This window comes from Montipora foliosa, chromosome 1 (assembly GCF_036669935.1).
Source record: "Montipora foliosa isolate CH-2021 chromosome 1, ASM3666993v2, whole genome shotgun sequence".
Taxonomy (NCBI): domain Eukaryota; kingdom Metazoa; phylum Cnidaria; class Anthozoa; order Scleractinia; family Acroporidae; genus Montipora; species Montipora foliosa.
Genome location: NC_090869.1, coordinates 29,694,259 through 29,711,758, shown reverse-complemented (window position 1 = coordinate 29,711,758; position 17,500 = coordinate 29,694,259). Strand labels below are relative to the sequence as shown.

The 17,500-nt window shown below is 38.9% G+C and overlaps 1 protein-coding gene and 1 pseudogene across 1 annotated transcript; one reads left to right on the top strand and one right to left on the bottom strand.

The window, feature by feature from the left end:
* The window catches only part of LOC138012563 (uncharacterized), a 583,226-nt pseudogene that overhangs the window by 111,216 nt on the left and 454,510 nt on the right, over positions 1-17,500 (top strand).
* LOC137982071 (uncharacterized) lies at positions 12,678-17,478 on the bottom strand. Its single transcript, XM_068829105.1, has 10 exons — positions 17,358-17,478; positions 16,499-16,588; positions 15,284-15,469; positions 15,078-15,173; positions 14,898-14,990; positions 14,721-14,821; positions 14,303-14,450; positions 13,796-13,920; positions 13,294-13,471; positions 12,678-12,755 (listed from the first exon to the last, which is right to left on the bottom strand). Exons 1-9 carry the CDS (start codon positions 17,476-17,478, stop codon positions 13,298-13,300), a joined length of 1,134 nt encoding a protein of 377 aa, XP_068685206.1. The 3' UTR covers positions 12,678-12,755; positions 13,294-13,297.

Here is a 17,500-nt window from a genome sequence, read left to right as displayed (position 1 = left end):
AGCTGTTGTTTACGAATGAGAAACAGACATAACCTCTCCTTTAACTGCGATCCCATGCCATTTAAAGGGAACATCCACTTTCCGAAAAATCAATTCTTAGCAAAACTTGTTATACAAAGATACATTTTCATAGAGGTCCATTTGTAACATTACTTATTGCTTTCGGGCTAGTCTGCTTCCAGAGAAAGGATTGGTAACGCTTACTAGAAAGTCTTCTAAGTGACGTGTCGGGTACAGGCTAATTCCATGTTCTTTTGAATGACTGACTGAGCACAATGATACAAAGAAAGCACCCGATTGTGCTAAATCCTTTGCGAGATTTGTTTTACAATGAGATACAAAAGTGAACAAATTTGTACCGGCTACACATTATGACATTTATATGAAACGGTCTACACGGTCTACCACAACGTTTCACTGAGAAAATAATATGATATATTTCTTGCTGTTGCGATGGTAGACCGTGCTTGGATGGTAGACCGTTGGTAAATGGAATAGACGATATGTAAAAGATTTCTAACTGTGTGAGCTTTATTACGAATCGCCTGGTAATGTATTGGATTGATTAGAAAAGAAAGTACTAGTTGAATTGTGCTGTTTCGTCGAAGATACGATTTTCAACTGTAACTCCACCATCCTGCTTGACGTCACCAAGAAACACAATAAATGGTATTGTGTTACATAATACGAGCCATGTGTAATTTTTGGAGCATCAGATCTGCAGTGCAAAATACTTTGCTCGCTTTAGTATTTGGTACGGAGTCTTCTGTTAGCGATGATAAGTCCAAACACTCGCAAATCGATGCTACCGTATGTCAATAATTAATATCCTTTCGTGTTTGGTACAATGTGCTTTGCACTCTGCGTGCAAACTTCTGAAATGTTTCAGAGCTTATACGATATTTAATGATTGTTTCCTTAGGTCCTGCTTTTCTACGTTGAAACGTTTCCCTGTAAGATTCAAATCCGGATTGGCAAAATTATTGCAATCAATCAGACAACAAGTTGCAAAAATAGTGGACACATTTCACCTTCTTGGGGCGTTATCAATTTCCCTATTATCTCTCACACTGCAGCCCCCCTCCCCCCCTTATCAGTGTTGCTAGAAAGACAAAAAAATGTTGGGAACTTAAGCAGTCAACATTGAAAGGGGGAGAGGGGAGAGGAAGTTGGAAAGGTTTAAATTCTAGATACGGCGGGTATTGCAAGTTAGAAAAGGTGTTTTTTAATGAAAGTGTCTCAACAATTTTGCAACTTGTTGTAGCATAACTACATATGACTAGCACATAAGGAGAAATTAGGGAGGGATTACTATATTTCAATAACAGATCTTTACTATTAAGCGATAATGACCACATGTGTATAGCCATAAATGGGTTGCTAACAGAGATCAGAATAAGAAGTAAACCTACTTAGAAAAGCCAGTAGCAATGATAAATGGTTAGTTAAATCAAAATGTCGCATTAAACATGCTAAAATGAATTATGCGTTCCTACAAACACTGGTAGCTTTAACGACGGCGCCACAATAACTACGATAACAGAGATATGATGCCAACAAAATACATTGTGAAAATCGCCTAAAACAACGATAATATACTGATTCGAACACGACGTTTGCTAGAGAACAGACAACGAGTGGGGCCATGAAATACCGCGTGGGATGACGCGACAAACGCCGACAACACGAACCGAATATTCTTCCAAGGTAAGCACGTGAGCTACTAGAATTGAAATCCTTCGTCGCATGTGCATCAAACTAACCCACCAAACGCCATCAAGGTTCTTTGCGAAAGAGTGACCGGGAATAACAGGATTTTGCAAAAAAAAAAAAAAAAAAAAACCCGCCATTGAAACGAAGAAATGTGACCGTGAAAAGTGTAAAGAACGACGAAGACAACGATCGGCGTGCGAGCGAACTAAAGATTTGGCGGAGGTTACGAATTGAGGTAATAGCACATTACAAGAGGCTATTAGAAGTGGATGAAGGAAAAAATGAAAGAACTCACCTCAAAAAAGTAAGATGTTCGCAGAGCGGGTGTATTGGAAAGAATGACTGCGTGGTAACAAAGGTCACAGGTATAAAAATTACGAAACAATAGATGGGAGGTTCAATGCATTGCCATGAGCCACTCCTACCCCTAGCCTGTCAAGTCACGCACGTCTACTAACGTGTTCGGATCCATTACATAACAATAAGACATTTCTCATCGACAACAATACAAGTAGCTAATAAGACCAGGGAAAAAACATAAAAATTCTAGGCAATGTTTCCGGGGACGGGGCATTTGCCCCTTTCTTCATCCCCTCCCGAGGCATTTAGACAGCTTATGTGGGGGAATTTGCCCATTTTTTAAGAAAATGCTAATGCCAGGGGATTAGCCCAGGGGTGGGGGTGGGGAACGGCTGGAATTGACTGATGCATAATTTGCTATGGTCGTGTCAATCGTGAGAACAACGACTACTAACTATTGAACAGGAAACTGCCATGATATTGACAGCGGCTTTGCACAATTTTCTCGTGGGAAAAAGGACTTTCTTTTACTTTATTTGGTCTTAGTGAATTAAGTTAGTGTCATCTAGGAAAAGTAAACAAAATTAAATTTTAAAAAATCCAACATTTTTGTCGCATGGTCAATACTATGAAAAATACAAAAAAAAAGTAATTCTAATTTCGTTTTCCATAGAACCACAGTACTGAGATTCCAATGGGTTTTTTGGTTGCATGTTATTGGCAGATGCTCAGCTTTCAAAAATCCCTACCCCTACCCAGTCTAAAGAATTTTGCCACATGCTGCACAATGTGCAAATTAGAAAGACGGAGCGATCACACTTGTGGCTTATTCGTTGTCACTGGCTATTTCTGCTTCAAAGCAGGTTGAGTGATTCTGTCGATCAATACAATGGACCACCAAGGTACAGGTTGCATAGGCACTTTGCAAAATTGCATCTCATGGTTAAGGTGATTCCCTGGTATTGCACTGCGCATCCTGTTCTGCGCATAACACAGTGTAAGCCCCGTTCGTATTCAGGCATGGCCAAGAGGCTTTATGGTCAAATTTCATGGCTCTTTGTCTCACAAGTCTCAACGGATATTTCTAAACAAAACAATGTTTAAATTTAACCATAAAGACTCGTACCAATGTGTGAATATTGATATATCGAACGTGGCCAAAAACATTTCAAAATGCCGACCTTTCGTGAGGGAAAGCTCGCTAGAAAGAAGAATGGCCGTTTTCAGAGCACAGCAGTAAAGAGCAAAACAAGAAACGTTTTGGACTCTCACAAAACAAAAAGTCGAGTGATAGCCTTGATAATACTAAAGAAGATTTAAGTCCGACTGTGAAAGTGAAACCGCGCTATCGGGGAGACGTGTTGTCGAGGGGTCGAGCTTGGTTTGCTTTCTGTTTTCTCCTAAACGAGGTTGGTGACCTATCTTTTTTTTGGCATAATTTTATTCTCTTACTCATCTTCTTTGCGCTGTAAAAAAATTACAAAAAATTTACGTCAGAAAAAAAAGTTACAGGAAAGATAGTATTCGTAGCCATCACTCGTGGACACAAAATTGTCTCCTCGAGATCACGCACCCGAAGAACATTTGTAGTCAGTGCCTTTTCAAGACTTGTGCCTGTGCCATAAAACAAACATTAAATTATTCCTTTTGAGCAACACAATTCACCTGTTTTGTTATTTCAAGAATTACGTCAAAGCTGTGCTTCCTGTTTGTGCAAAACGTAGCCTGAACCGATGGAATAAACTTGTCCTTGATAGATGAAGGCGCAATGATTAAATGAGCAACTTGAGCAAGTTATGTCTCTCAAACGAGCTTGGTGACCTACTTTTTTAATTGCACATTTCGAGTCACCATAATATAGGGAACAATCGAGAAAAGTTTTAAAAAAATCTTACGACAACTTCTATTACTAAGGAATCACCTTAAATCTACCAAACTGATGCCTGTTACGGAGGTTCTAATCTTATTACAAACTTCGCGGAACGCCATTGAAGAAATGACTAGAGAGAAAGGTTGTTTGACAGTCAAGATATCATATCCGAGCTAAAGTGAACATATTTATGTTGCAGTGTGCTTTAGTAATGCAGGAATTTCGAAATGAAGGCATTTCATTTATTATAAATACAGGCGTAATATTTGGTCACGCTTTTGACTACTGGCGTGATTTTGATTTTTCTGTACGATTTGAATAATTTTTTGACAAGTGCTTATTCATTTGCCCAAACTAAACTTTACATATATTGGAAGACCTATCCTTATATAGTTAGAATCTAAAATATTTTGGAATTCCGAGATATGGCACATGGTCAAAATGTCAATTCTTTTCACCCACCGTTGTACTCTTTGTCTGAGGACAGTCTACTTTTGTTAACCACCAAATAATTAGATTAATCCTATTTTCCCGTAATTGTGCTTTTTTGGAGGAGGAAAAGTTGGTTGTATTACAACTTTTCTGCATTCAATAAATGCAACACGCGAATCGAATGAAAATTTTCAGCCCGGTTGGGACTCGCTAACTTGATGCCAGGACGCAAAATCAGAAATACCAAAATATTTCAGGAAAGAAAACGCATGGCGCTTTTACTTTTACTGAGGCCTACTTATATGCAAAAGTAGGGCAAATTTAAATTTTCAGGGCATTTGCTCTTAATTAATTTAATTTAATAATTTAATTTTGAGTGTTTATATCAGGTTATGGAAACACAGGAAAATTGTTCTTTATTGCTTTTATAAAATATTTCTCAAAGATAATTCAACAAGTGAAGGAAACCATATTTCCTACCAACCAATCAAAATTTGTGAGATGTCACAGCCGTGTTTACATACTCTCATCTTAACACAGCTATTGACCAATGAGACTGTGCGTACTATCCTAATTATTTTATAAAACTATATAAGTTACTGTACTGGCCCTAACCCATATTTTTTAATATTGTTATTAACTCTGGTTATATCTCTAGATTCAGGCCATTGTCTTCGCAGTACTGAAGCTGTCAGAGATAATTATTATTGTACTGCTAAGACAATGGCCTATTGGGTCAACATCTACTATAGATAATATATAGATTTAGCCAAGCCTAAAAGCGGAGCTCCTGGCTTGTTTATTTTTACTGGCTGTAGGATTAGTGAAAATAAAAGGCTTTGGAACTGTCCGCCTTTTTTAATTATGTAACATTTTCTTCTCTGCCTAACTAGTGAATTCCATGGTTAATTTCACCTGAAAAATGGTGTGATCGCATGAATCACAAAGGTATGAGCGTGATATCGTTTTTTCCAGCCCAATCTACTGTCGAATTCACCAGTTAGGCAATTAATTTTTCTTGAATCGCAAGAGTTTTAAAAGACAGCAAGCGAACGTATAAGGAAAGAAGCCATTTAAGAGTCGACTGTCAAATGCCAGCGAATAGGAATCACGCTAACATTAGAAATCACAGACGTACTATAGCTCGTGATGTGACAGATCGTTTTTGTCAGTTCAAGGTCAAGCAAGGAGTTTTATTGATGTACTTTATTTATTCCACTTTACAGTATTGTGAAAAAGTAATAAGATAGCGAAATTCGTCGAATTTCGTGCTTTGTTCTCAACGAAATTTCGGCGAAATTTCGTCGAACTTTCGCTTTGGAGACATGCGAAATTTCCTGTAGGTTGAGCGAAATTTCGAAAGGTCTAACGAAATTTCACCGAATTTTCGCTCAGGAGAAGTGCGAAATTTCGTTTTGCTTTGGCGAAATTTCGGAAAGTGTAACGAAATTTCGCCGAATCTTCGCTCTGGACGTGTGCGAAATTTCGAAAGGAGAGACGAAATTTCGTTCAAAATGCGTACGAAATTTCGAAAGGTGAGACGAATCTTCTTTCAAAATGCGTGCGAAATTTCGTTTTGCCAGAGAGAGCTACAGTAAGTTTCGACGTTGGTAGTGTTGGCTTTCCTGATCTTGGCCTACAGATGTAGGTCTTGAACATAAATACGCATGTATCTACGGTGGCCCACAACTGTCACGGCAATAACAAATACCTCACGGCAAAACTAAAACTGTCACGGCAATATCAAATTCCGCACGGCGAAACCATAAAGCTCACGGCAAAACAAAAAACTCACTATCGATGTCTTTCAACACGGACTGCCATCAGTGAACTGTTTTTTTTTTCCGCAGTTTGCATTCTGCATTTTGTGACCCTCGTGTAATGACCACAAATGGTGAACGAAATTTCGATCTCCAAACGAGATTTTCGTTCGAAATTTCGCTCACACAAAGAAAGTGTTGGAAATTTCGTTTGAAATTTCGAACGAAATTTCGCTCGCACTAACGAATTTTCGAACGAATTTTGCCACCTTCAGCGAATTTGCCAAGTGAAATTTCGCACATCTGCACGAAATTTCGTTAATGGTGAAACAATAGAGGCCAGCGCAATTTCGCCGAAAATTCGTTCTCCTCGAAATTTCGCAGATTTACGTAGAATTTTGTAGAACTTCGTCGAAATTCGACGAATTTCGCTATCATTACTTTTTCACAGTACTGTATCTCTGAAAACGAGATCATTTACAATTCAATGTATTTCATTGAAACACGGCAGCCTGGCTTAGAACCAGAATCGGCTAGAAAGGACAAACTTCAAACAACATCTCCAACAAATTACCTGTACGTGCTCTAAACAAACTTCTGAAAACATAAGCTGGTGATATTTCTCCTTGTACTTTTACGAGAACTCATTGCGATTACATGTTTAGAACATAAGTGCTAAAGCGGAGTAAAAAAACTTCGTGTTCGCTCGCATTTTAAGGCCAAACAAACCAGCAACAGATCGATTATTTCTGTCCAAAAAGAGTACAGATGATTGTTATTTAATTCCAGTTAACAATAAAAATTCGAGTTTCATTCCTGAACAAAGGAAAAAACAACTAAACCACATTTTAGAAATATGCATCCACTTGAAATAAGTCATCCGTAGAAATAACAAACGGTTTAGTGTCCAAGAAAAGAATTTGTGGAGTAACTTCTTCCACAAACTCTAAGCTATTACTGGTGTACCGTTTTGTCGTTCTCGTTCTTTCTCTCTTCTTTCGTTTCTGTTCTTCTGACATAGGCCATCCAGGCATCTTGCAACCTTAGTAGATTCGAAATTAAAAATCTTAAGACATACCAAAAACTGCAATTCAGAGCAAAAAGCAGCCCTAAACAAATTAAAAATAAACACTCAGCTTTAAGTTTATATTCCTCCAATACTTGACTTGAATAACTACAGCTATATTATGTTAAACCTGGATTGAAACCATCGAAAAATGCAAGAAAAATATTTTTTCCAAACCGTACCTGAACACGAAATGCATCAACTGTCAAGAGCTTTGCTGACGTATCATGGCTGTTTAGCCGTGTCAAGCCTCAGAAAGAGTGCGAAAAATTAAGCGTTGTTCAGGTGTGAGTGTGAGTGTCTGACCTGGCTTGAGCCTGCGATCCAATCAACAACCAGTCCCGGGTCAGCAGTGATTTAAAAGAAACCAGCTGACCTCGATAAGGTCTAACTTGAGCCCGCGATATGGTCACATGATAGTGGTCAGCAAATACCTTGTTTTGACAGGTGTCAATTGACCATAACATTGATGTCCAATATCAAAGATGTATGCTGTAAACTACAATCACGGTCATAAGTCGTTGGAACAAACTAACTGATGCTCGATTAATCCCATCAGTGTACCAACATTGTGTCACTGATTGTCTCTACGTGATAAGGTGTAAATTTCATGTAACGATACGTGGCAGTCAGTACTGGAAAGTTCACGTAAAGATGGCTGTGCCAACATGCCACGTTTTTCGCCTCTTAATTAAAGAATAAAAGTAATAGGGGTATATGCTATTCCCATAGTATTCAGCTTATTAACCAAAGATTTTGATTCCTTAAGATGGTTTTTAGAGGATATGTCTCCGCTGAGATTAGAGCGACTTTCAACTATGAAGGAACACTCATATGAGCCTTAGAGCCATAGCAAGGGCATGCGGAATTTCACCGACTTCAGCATGTAGGATTTTAAAAGGGGGAATCCGCAGAATTTCATCTTGCCCAAAAAGGACGGGACGCCCGCAAAAACTAACTGCCCTGCAACAACGTCTCCTGATTCGAAACGTCAGGAAACTGAGAAATGAAAATCCCAGTTTTTCTCTCAGAGATTTAATGTGGGAAAGTGGGGTGAGCAGTGAACCGCTTACTTCAACGCCAAGGATTCCACTATTTGCAGACGCGAAAGAAAGGACTATTGACTAAAGATGATATGCCAAGGCGAGTTACATTTTGCAATTTATGATGGCGACGTTTGGACGAGGCAAGTGGCATTTTACTTGGATGGGGTCTCATTCACTTTCAAAACGAACCCATTAAAAGTGGCAATGGCACCTGAAGCAAGAATTTGGAGAAAACGAGGCGAAGGATTAACGTCCGTATGCACAGCAAAGGGCAGTAAGGAAGGAAATGGTAGTAAGCTAGTGAAGCTTTTTGTAGCTATAACCTATAGTGAGGGGGTAGTTCTTTGTGAGTCATATGATCACCTAACGGGTAATTTTTTCGCTACTTTTATTGAAAAGCATTTCAACTCATTATTCCTCAAGGCGAACAAAAATGGAAGTAGGTTGTGGCTGCAAGATGGGGATCCTTCACAAAACAGTAGAGCTGCAAAAAGAGCGATGGAGAATTGTAACTGTGATATGTCTCTAATTGAAATTCCTCCCAGAAGTCCAGACCTTAACCCTATTGAGAATTTCTTTCATTTAGTGAGAGTAAGACTGAAGGATGATGCCTTACATCTAAAAATAACTAAAGAAACCTTCGAAGAATTCAAAGCCAGGGTAATACGCACTATTTACAGTATTCCAGTTAATATAATAAACAAAACTACCGCTTCAATGCCGCAGCGCCTTCAACAGATTATTGATAACAAAGGTTGCCGCATTAAATATTAAACAGGATACAATTTTTCTTAATAGATAAAGATATCTCCTAATGTGAATTAGCAATGTACAGCCTAAAACAAGATCAACACATGAGGGAGTGAGAAAAGGTTGTAATCTGTTTTGAACGGGTTACCATTGTAACCCATCGAAATTGATAAAGTCAAGTACTGTGATAACCTTTTAAAAACTCATCGGATTACAATGGTAACCCGTTCTTTATTGCGTATAACAGTATACAGCGGAAATCATTATAATGTACACTGAACTGCTACACTTCTTAGGTGTGTAATCTTTTTTTTTTTTTAATTAAGGAAAATAAGTATTTACTCATTGCTTTTAGTATATAATTTACTAGTGATTTTGGTATAGTATTTAGGAGAAGGCTGTACGCAGAGTAATAAAACGTGGCAAATTAATGGTACACTAAATCAATGTCATAATTGTTCATTATAGTATTAGTTTAGCGAAACATTTCCCGCAAGGGCTCAAAACGACTTGCTCCGACTCCGGTATCTGAGCATCCATGGTAAAGACACGCCATCTTCCGGACATCATTTGAGTTTCTATATCATCTACCACACCCCCTTTAATTGCAACGATTTCACTTTTAGAAGTACAGTAAATTGGAGTGTCCTTCTCGAAGACTATGTCTTGCGCATAATGTCTCTTGGGCGCCGAAAAGTGAACTGGCTGTCCCTCCAACAATAGCAACATATCTTGCCATGGTAACACTTGAGCAGACCAGTGAAAAATCATTTAAAAATATTATTTCGGCTAACTCTGCGCCTACCCAAGCAAATGTTGTGCTCGCTGGGTTTAAAAATGTTCTATAAATAACTGTCAATGGATTTAATAGAAATGTTTTTCCACAATTGGCTGGGCCTTTGAGAAAAATATTACATATTTTCCTCTTCCTTTTTCCAATAGTTCGCGCATAGCTGCAGAGAAATCATCTCGCGCGATGCAATTTCATTGAAGAATGTTCAGTGCAATATGCAACCAACGGCCGTCACAATTTTCTGCGCAATTTCCTTCGAAAGCTTCTTGGAGAATTTCGATACGCGACATTCGCTGACGCCTTAACGTCTCCTCAGCTTTTTCAATCTCCCACCCCGTCCTGATTGCTTCCTCGACTGCTTTTTTCCCTTCCATTTTCTGTCTCTTGGCAAGTGCAAGGAGTTCCAAGTATGTTTTGATACCTTTGGAGACAGCAATTTCGGAAACATCAAACATGGAAAGACGCGGTGGTCGTTTTCGCTTTTTAGAAGATGATCTTGTTGCAGAGCTTTCTTCGCCAGACTGTAGATCTATATCCAGTTTCTTATTTAGCTGAGTAAGTTGGCGCTTCACAATATCGGCTGGTTTTTGGTCAATAAATGGCAAGACGATTCTAATGGTGTTTTTATTATTATTGCTGGTAGATTGTGATTCGACATCTGATGTATTGATAAAGTTACAGATGGTTGCCTCAATCAATTCAGACGGGTATCGTAGCTTGTGAAAAATGGATCTTATGTGGATATAGATCTACAGCCAGTTTTTGTCAGCCGCAAGCTCGAGGATGTCCTTAAATTCCGTGAGCCCAAACCATCTTTAGTCAGCCAACAACTAGTCGTCTACAAATTTCAATGTGGCTCGTGTGATGCGAGCTATGTTGGCTATACAGCTCGTCACTTGCATCAACGAATTGAGGAACATACAATCGGCGTCAAAATTGTTGAGACACTTTTATCCTTTAGAGTCGATTTCAAGCTCGGTGCGAAAATGGCCCCCTCCCCCGCACCCCCAGGACAATGTTGTGTTTTTCTGTTTTCTACGAGCCTTGTCGACAGCGGTACAACATTGATTAGGGTGGGGGAGGGAGGGGTATCTCGGAAACATACTTTTTGGACAAGTTTTCTTTGCAAACAATGAATGTGTCCTTACCAGTGTGCTCTGTTGGCAACTGTCTCAACTAATTTTGTCGCCGATTGTAGATACTCAGCTATCGGGAGGCATCGCCTAGCAGATCATGGCCTAACAACAGCACCCCCAGCGGCGAGTTTTAGTGTCTTAAAGAAATGCGCATCGAAATTTGATTGCTTAATTCATGAGATGTTCTACATCAAAGAATAGACCATTTTACAGTTGTGGCTAGGTTACCAGGCCTAGCAATGGAAGCGAGGCTGCCGGTGACTCTGTTTTGATACAAACCTTCATGCTTTTGTAATGTTAATATGGGCTAATTAGCGTTACAACAACACAATTTACATTATAAAAGCAGTGAGGTCTGTATCAATGCAAGGTCACCGGCCGCCTCACAGCCATTCATAGGCTTGGTCGCTGAGCAAACAACTGTAAAAGGGCCTATTAAAACCATCACTTAATGTGCAGTCAGACTCTGTCAGGGCAAAACTATTTACTTAGATTTCACATTTATTGTTAGCGTACTCATGTATATATTGTTCTATAGTTCTATTGTTCTTGTACTATAAGTTATGCTTCATCCGATTAAAATTCATTGCCGGACGATGTCGAAACGTTGTCAAAATGAATCTAGTTGCGTTTGTCTTTTTAATCAATTTTATCACAAGATCTAGACTTATTATATTTATGTCTCGGGTTTATATGCTCATGTTATCAATTACACCACCTCATCGAGAAAATACTGCATATGAAAGGAAACTTTTTTTTTCTTTGTGTGCAACAAGAACATCATGAAGCCACTGAAGTTCATGACCAAGTGACCCTACTTATGTGCAGAGGAAAGAGGCCCTGGGTTGCTACATCGATGATGTGTGTGAAGTAATGCCTGCCTGCGTGGTTGAAGACGTTAGGAAGTGATGGCCTAATCCAGACGGGGTACCGTATTGTGGTCATCGACGGACATGAAGAAACTTGGAAACTGTGTGTTTATAGTTTTACGATAGGGAGGGGGGTGTATTAATTAGAGAATACAACATTATGACCGGCATGTTTTTGTCACTTTATTTCATTTATGATACGTAAGCACTTTCAAAAATTAAAAACCTGCAACACATCACATGTGCCTCTTCAAGTATGCAGCTAACCTTGAGCCAGTCCAATGTCACGGCCTGTTCATCGATTGCTGGAGAAATAACGGAAAGTAAAGGGGTAAAGATTGCATGACACCCAACCCTCAACAGCCTTTGACATTCCACATAATGCCAACACAGGGCTGCTAGATCTCGTTTGATGTGCAAATTTTATCCTTACCAAGTTCGCAACAGTGTCTTCAAGTCAAGTCAAAGAAGCCAAGATTTACATCTTATTGTTATGGAGTAAAATAACAAGGTGAAAGTGAAAAAAAAAAAAAAGATTAAATACAGTGGAGGTTAGGACACTGAAATAGTTAGAACAACTAATCTGATAGGTACATTTTTCCTATACAAAAATCAACCACATCAGCAAGTTGCACGGACGTTTTGTCGAAGTGTGAAAAATTCTCCCAAGCGAGAATATGACATAAAGGGGTTATAAATAGATCAATGACTGATTGGAAGTATGATATGGAGAAAAAAGACGTATTAGCTTGCTCATTGCCCATGTATGCACAAGAGATACATGCCTGTCCTGCCATTTTATTTCCTAAGAGGAAACAGTTTAAAATAATAAATTCAAGCCCCTACTATGAAAACAATCTTAGAGGTACAGTATATGTAGGTAAATAAATTGAAGGTCATTGACTTTCATAGATCAGGTGGCTCCTAAAGGAGCCGTTTTATCTTTACAATCTGTCAATATTTTGTCTTTACTCCACAATCAATAAGGAATATGTTCCTCTTTGAACACTGTCACAACAACTGCAATCAATATGTTATGGCTATAAACCCCACAAACTCTTGACAGAATGGGCCACAGAGTTCCAGGTGTGGTGATCTGTCCTCCGTGGTTTACAATGGCTGGGCGAGCAAATCATAATGTTGATATAAATGATCTTCACTCTGCTTTGCATGTACAATCTGAGGATAAATAAGGTTTTTGATAACATTTCAACAACAACCTGAGAGGAGGTGTTTATTTTCTGTTCAGAATGCTTTAAGTAACATGTGTTGTGCTGGCGAAAACAAGGCTAAAAGAGAATGTATGTAGCAGGGACCAGATTGCAACTGTTTATAATGAAATACAAAATATCAAACATTACATTTTTCATAGCTTGTTAACAACTCCCCTTTGAGGGGCTTATCAAGGTCAATATCAAAGAAATAATGCATATCTGCATAGAATATAACAACTCTACCACTTCCAAAGAATGGAAGACAGTTCAGTAACATTGCAGCTATATGCAGGAGCAACCAAGGAGGTGGACTGGGAACTACCGACATTTATGTGATTACTAACCAATTCACAATGTAAGTGGAGCAGCAGATATTTTGTTTCTTTCAAACAATGTATGCCATATTGCCTCTCTGAATGCAAAGGTCTTTGGTCGCAGAACTCTGGTGGGAGCCATTCTCCCAGGATGCCTCGAATGCTGATAATATTGCACTGAATAAACATCTCGACCAACATTCTCATTCTAAAATAGCAAGATTCGGAATTTTGCAGTCAGAACTACAATATAAGGCCCACTAAATTGATCAATCATAGCACAGAATTAAGTTGACACAGTCACACATGAATGCATATGCATGTACTGAAGTTCAAAAGTACAGTGTGCATAGAACTGGTGTGAAAATCCCTCTGCATATTTGCAGCACTGGCTGTATAGTTTGAAAAGTACATTCAGATGCTTCAAGCCAGCCCAGTGTGATACGCATGGCTCCAAGTACACTGCCATACAATTAATGATGCTGTATGTAAAATGCAGGAAGTACAAAAGCACTACAATGACAAAACTTACCCAATCCAATATGGCAAGAGACACTCTCATCTCATATGTGTCATCTCCAAAATGAATCCTCTTGGGGGCATATATGAGCACAACAACATGGAAGGACTCTATATAAAAGGTGTCTCGGCACTGAAAAGAATTGTGAGGAAAACAGATACAATTTGTAGTCAAAGAAGGCTTGGTATGCATCACAAGTTCTCCCTACCAAACAAAGTGTTGCAAACCTTTTCCTAAGTAAGTTTGAGGGCCATAGTGAGTGTTACAGCATGCAAGGTGGCGTGTCAGTAATATCTCTTGGAAACCAAATAAAGTGTGAAAGCAGACACTGAAATTTAGCAGTGGGTGCTTTGCAATACCAAGTGGCCGAGGACCTATCATAGCGTGCATACTACCTAAAAAACTAAATCTAAGATAAGTACTTCACAAGAGTATCTTGTGTCGGAGTACATAGAATTTCTCTGAATGGATTTTCTGCATGGAATGTATAGTCAGGTTGGAAATTTCCCCCCCTCAGGAGGTAATCTGATGGATTCTTATAGATTGTGGTCTTCATTATTGCAGTCCTGTATGCATCCACAGCTTTCGGATCAGACACTTCCTTTTTGCTACAGATGTAAACGGCATGCTTGCACCTGGAGTCTTGTTGACACAAGTCATGTTTTCCCTGTGAAAATTTAATAATATTAGACTTCAGGAAAACAGTAGGAAATCAAAAAGTAATTGTGTCTATGGGCAAGTAACACTCTAAATAATATTTTGGACTGTCATATTATTATCACATGGAGAGATATTCTCCAAATTAAACGAGGGCTACGCCATTTGTTCTACATTCAAACAGTGATTCACTTCATTCACAGCAGTGCAACAATGCCCAATAATGTAAATAGGAAATGAACGTGAAGACTAAATAGTTGTTAGATAAGGAACTAATTACCTGATAATGGTTCACAATATTTAACGGATACTGCTGAAATCCAGCTGCTGTGCCATTATTGTTCCTCATGGCCCAGTAAAAGTGAGTTTTGGTGGCTTTTGAAGCAACGACACAAAAATAGTGTTGTTTGAAGGGGCAGGCTAAAAGACCTATCTTGAACTAAAAACATCTGTTTACCTTTGTCAGACAGTTGTGTGAACCATTTGATACCTTCATCACAACACGTACCACTGCATATCTTTTTCATGTCTCTTGCCACTCCCTTTGTACCTACGGGGTAAGATCAAGGTACAAGTAATCATTATTGTGGCCTATGACAGAAAACAGCACATGTTCCTCCCTCTCATTAGCATTTACCATGGCAAATATCAAAAGAGTTTTTGATCCCTTTTCCCTGGAACCATGCCTCCAATGCCATGACACAGTCATGAGCAATTTCTTTAACATTATGATCTATTTGTGAAGGAAACAACAGAGTAGCATTTGTTAATTCCCAGCAACCCTCCCGTGCCATACACATGAATTATGGTAAACCAAAGACATTGTAAAACATGTCAAACAACCCTGGTTCTCAATTAGGTTGGTGATCATCTCCTTCGTCATGGGTACTTCTCTGCTGGGAGCACTTCTTTCATTCTCACGACTCCAGTTACAAACAGCAATGATCTTTTTGTTAGTGAAAATAAAATAAAGTGTGGCCCCCCCTCCCCCCTCATCAGAGTTATTTTTTTTTGAAGGCCCCCTCCCCCCTGAATAAAAAATACATATGGTGTTAAAAGTTACTGCAGCATTAAAATTTCGTTTTGTTACATTTCACATAATTTATTGCAAGAAACCTGAAAGCTAGAAAGCTGCTTTTAACAAATCACTCAAAAGAATGAAAAGTCAATTTCTGCTCCTCTTGTTACAGCTCGTCCTGAGCGTGTTGTAGCTGGCCGCTCATCTGCGTATTCCTCATCTGAGCTGATAAAAGCAAGAACAACATCATTTGAGTCATCTTCAGAGTCAGGGGCATCACTCTTGTAGTCATCATCAGTTTCCTCTCCCTCACTAATTTCATCACTGCTGTTTAGTTGACCTGATTCATTCCTGCCTCCCACTTCAGCTTGTCCAGTTCTGAGAGTATTCATTCCCAAGAATTTGTAAAATCTCTTATCCTATTTTTAATCTAACTTTTTCGTTCAACCCCCCTTTTCCTTCATTTTTTTTCGGCTGGCCCCCCCTTTCAAGCCAATTTTTTTTTAGTGGCCTCCCCCCCCCCCCAAATCCCACCAGCCCCCCCCTTTCTCATAAAAAATGAACGGTCCCTAAAACGCTTCACTTGTACGAAGACATGTTTCCTGTGAGTTCAGAAATTGTTTAATGATATTCGTCACCTCATGATCACGTCGCTTGTTTGTTTCTTATCTTTCATGTTCATTTGACTGCTTTGAGTATAATTTTCAGTCAATGTCAATTTGTATTTTAAATTACGAAAATTCCATAGTCGATAACACACATCAAGACCTAAAATGGGTCTCGGCTTATAGCCGAGTATTATGCATTTGCAATTCGTGTCAATCAAGTTGAGTTTTTCCTTAAGAAGTTTGGGGTCTCGGCTTGTAGCCGAATAAGTACAGTACCTAATGTAGAGTACTATGTAAGTGGACATCCACTTTTATAAAAAAACGACCCTTTATTGTAGGTGCCTTCATTTTCAAATGTAATCATTCAATGAAGACTTTTGGAAACTGAAACATGAATTAGGGACTCCGTTTGGATGATCATTAATCTCACACCTGGGAGGCTGGCCAATAGGTTAATCAATTCTTCCTCTGAATCTTTAATTACCACCACTGCTCTCTTCATGCGATCAGATAACAGCTTGCCTAAGAAACGAATACAGTATATGTAAAGCCGGAGAGGGAGTGAAAGTTATTTAAGGGAACTCAATGATGGACAGCCTCTGAAAGAAATATTTGCATTTAAACCAATGTCCTCCTCATCACTAGTTGGGTGTGAAAATATCTGTTGATCAGACGGTTGCACTTTAAACTGTCACCTATTAAGTGAAGAGGTCATCTTCAATAATGTTCGATTACACAATTATACAGGGTGAGTGTGTATGTGTATAAATCAGGCAGAGCAGAGACCTGCAATCATGGTACTGATTGAAGAAAACGTGTTACTTTCTCCATGGTGCTAGCTAAGGTTTTGAAAGGTCATATTTTGAGAATAATTTTAAGTCAAAAGAAGCAATAGGGTTAAAAATACGATTTTTGCCTAATTTGATGGTATCATGATATTGTTTTTATTGATTGCTTACACAGGCACAGTTTACAAAGAAGCAGGTCATCGTAAATAAGCCTTGTTCAGCTCAAACTTGGAATTAACCCAAGAGTAAGAACCAACATTAAGCCTACAAAGGGTTATTGTGATGTTAAGGTTTAGATTTGCTGTTTGGGTACCATCAACACTCACAGAAAATGTATTATTCTTCACCCCCTATGGTCTGGCCTGATCTCCTTTGTCATTTTTCCAAATCTTCGTAGATAGGACCAAAGTCTCTCGAGGACTTCACCATCAGTCAGACCAAAACCAGGTACTCTCCAGGGACTGCACTTAATCTGGGGATCAATAAACAATACAAACTCGTACCATCAGTGAACAGATCAGGAGACGGAGGTGGTGCTGCATAGGGCGTGTGTTGCGTATGAACAACCAACAGAATCCACGCAATGCAAAAAACGACACACCTGGCTGTTGGCTTTGTGTCCATAACTATATAATGAAAAATAGGA

Coding starts and splice junctions, on each gene's coding strand:
- LOC137982071 (XM_068829105.1), bottom strand. CDS start 17,478: ATGGACACAAAGCCAACAGCCAGGTGTGTCGTTTTTTGCATTGCGTGG. Junction 15,470..16,498: donor CCTATTGGCCAGCCTCCCAG/GTGTGAGATTAA, acceptor TTTTTTATTCAG/GGGGGAGGGGGCCTTCAAAA. Junction 14,822..14,897: donor CACACAACTGTCTGACAAAG/GTAAACAGATGT, acceptor GTGTCGTTGCTT/CAAAAGCCACCAAAACTCAC.